The sequence below is a fragment of the Arachis ipaensis genome, chromosome B06, assembly GCF_000816755.2.
Source record: "Arachis ipaensis cultivar K30076 chromosome B06, Araip1.1, whole genome shotgun sequence".
Taxonomy (NCBI): Eukaryota; Viridiplantae; Streptophyta; class Magnoliopsida; order Fabales; family Fabaceae; genus Arachis; species Arachis ipaensis.
In genome coordinates this window covers 119,070,172-119,072,309 of record NC_029790.2, presented here as the reverse complement: position 1 = coordinate 119,072,309, position 2,138 = coordinate 119,070,172, and the positions used below count along the sequence as shown (strand labels likewise).

At 35.0% G+C, this 2,138-nt stretch overlaps 1 protein-coding gene across 1 annotated transcript; it reads right to left on the bottom strand.

The window, feature by feature from the left end:
- Positions 693-1,805, bottom strand: LOC107648393 (glutaredoxin-C7). The gene has a single exon (XM_016352274.2). The coding sequence runs from the start codon at positions 1,504-1,506 to the stop codon at positions 1,114-1,116; it is 393 nt and encodes a 130-aa protein (XP_016207760.1). The 5' UTR covers positions 1,507-1,805; the 3' UTR covers positions 693-1,113.

The following is a 2,138-nucleotide window of genomic DNA, read 5'->3' as shown; positions in this document are numbered from 1 at the left end:
ACTCACTACTCACTTTAGTAATTATTCTTTTATTGATTCTTTCTTTAGTAAGTTTATATGGTCGTATAATTATTTTTTTATTGATTATTCTATTAGTATGTATGAAAGTAGTCAAATTTGGTAAATTTTACCATTAGAATATTAAATATTTGCTCAAGTATTTTTTATTATCCATATACAAATAAGCAAAACTCTTGTTATTGTGAGATAAAAAAAGACACTGATGTCATTTCAATATTCAAAGAAAGCATGCTGGAAAAAAAATGCTTGGTAATTGGTAATAAAGATTCGTGGCAAAACATGGGAGACAAGGAAAGCGACAACTATGTCTGGACACGACTCCGTTTCTACCTATCCTGTCCATACTTTCTTTTCACTAGTTGGTCATTCTTCTTCAACATAACATAACTCTCGCGGCTACAATTTTCTTCTTTTTAATGTCATTTCTAGATGAAAAATGTTATTCCACAAATATAAAATAAATAATTATCCTATAACTTATTTTGTGAAATAAAAGTGTGAATTTTCATTTTTTTTTTCCTTTAAGGCTTTAAGGTTAATTTCTCTTTCAAAATAAGTCATTGAATGATGTAACTATCTATAACTTAGGTCTCTTTAGACAAGGCAAAGACAAAATCAAAAAGGGTGAAAGCACAAGTAAAACAGAAATAAAAAACAGAAAAAGTCATGAGTAAAAACAGTAAAATTAGCTCTCATCATTCTTTTCATATGCCTCATATCATTCTTTACAAAGGAGGGAGCTCCAAAAGCAAGCAAACCATGACAAACCAAAATATAACTTAACAAGCAAGACCAAAACGATAAAAGAACAAAAAAAACCCGAAAAGAAGAAAAAAAACCAAAAAGAGAAAAAAATTGCTGCTGAAGAATTAACAAAGTCAGTAGTAATAATAATAAGTGCCTTCCAAAATGGAATGGAGAAGAGACTCACAAAAGACCACTCCTCTTCCTCAAACCGTTGCCTTTTGCTATATGCATTAGTAGTAACAGTAGCTTATAGAAGTAATAGTAGTAGTAGTGAAGAAGATAACTCATTGATCTGAAATCCCAAATTAAAAGGTGGGTATTAATTTAAAAATGAAAAATGAAATTTCAAAGCCAAAGGGCACCAGCTTCTTTGAGAAGAGGGACCAAAGTGCCATTGATATGGCAGGCCATGACCCTGTCCATGGTACCAACAAGCTTTCCACCGATAAAGACAACGGGGACGACGGACGAGGTACCCAGGAGCCTGATGAGGGCCCTCTCGAGATCTTTTCCAAGAGGGTCCTCGTCAAGCTCATGGACGGCGGGATTAACTCCCATGCCGCAGAAGAGGCGCTTGATGGCGTGGCACATGCAACAGCTGCTTATGCTGAATATCACCACCGCGTTCTCCGACGCCAGCCTCTCTATCCGCTCCAGCGGGTCCACTCCCACACCCACCATTCCGTTGTTCCTGCTTGCTGCTACATAGTTCCCCCACGAGGCCGTTTGGTAGTGCATTATCACAATGTCACAAGCTAAGGTTTTGTTTGTGTTGAAGCAAAAATAACAAAGCAAGGGAAAGTTGAATGTGGTAATGTGATGGATTATAGAAGAACAACAACAAGAAGAAGAATGTAATGAGAATATATGATGAGTTGGTTGGTGTTGTGTTTGGTACTTTGGTGGAGGGGAAGAGGAGAGGGGTGATATTTATAGAGGTTGAATTTTGGGGATATGTAAAATAAAGAAATTAATTAATTTAAGGGAGAGAATATCTCACACAGGATCACATCTTAGGGAGTGTGACTGCTTCAGTGGATCATGTTGTTGTTTGTTTATAGTATTCTAATTCCCTTTGCTTCTTAATAATATATAAATAAATCATGGATGGGAGTGTGCTACTGTGCTTGCTGGCTTCTTTTTCTCTTATTATTATTGTTACTATAATAGAAATTTCTATAAGTATATGTTTGGGAGAGGTAATAATAAATAAGAATAATAATGACCAATTGGGTTGATTTGCTTAAGGTTGAAACAGGCAATAGTTTCGGGGGGAGATGATTATGTTATGTAATAAGGGTATTGTCAATAATTCTCTTTAATCTGCATATGAGATATATATTGAGATCAAAAAAGAAACTAAATCAATT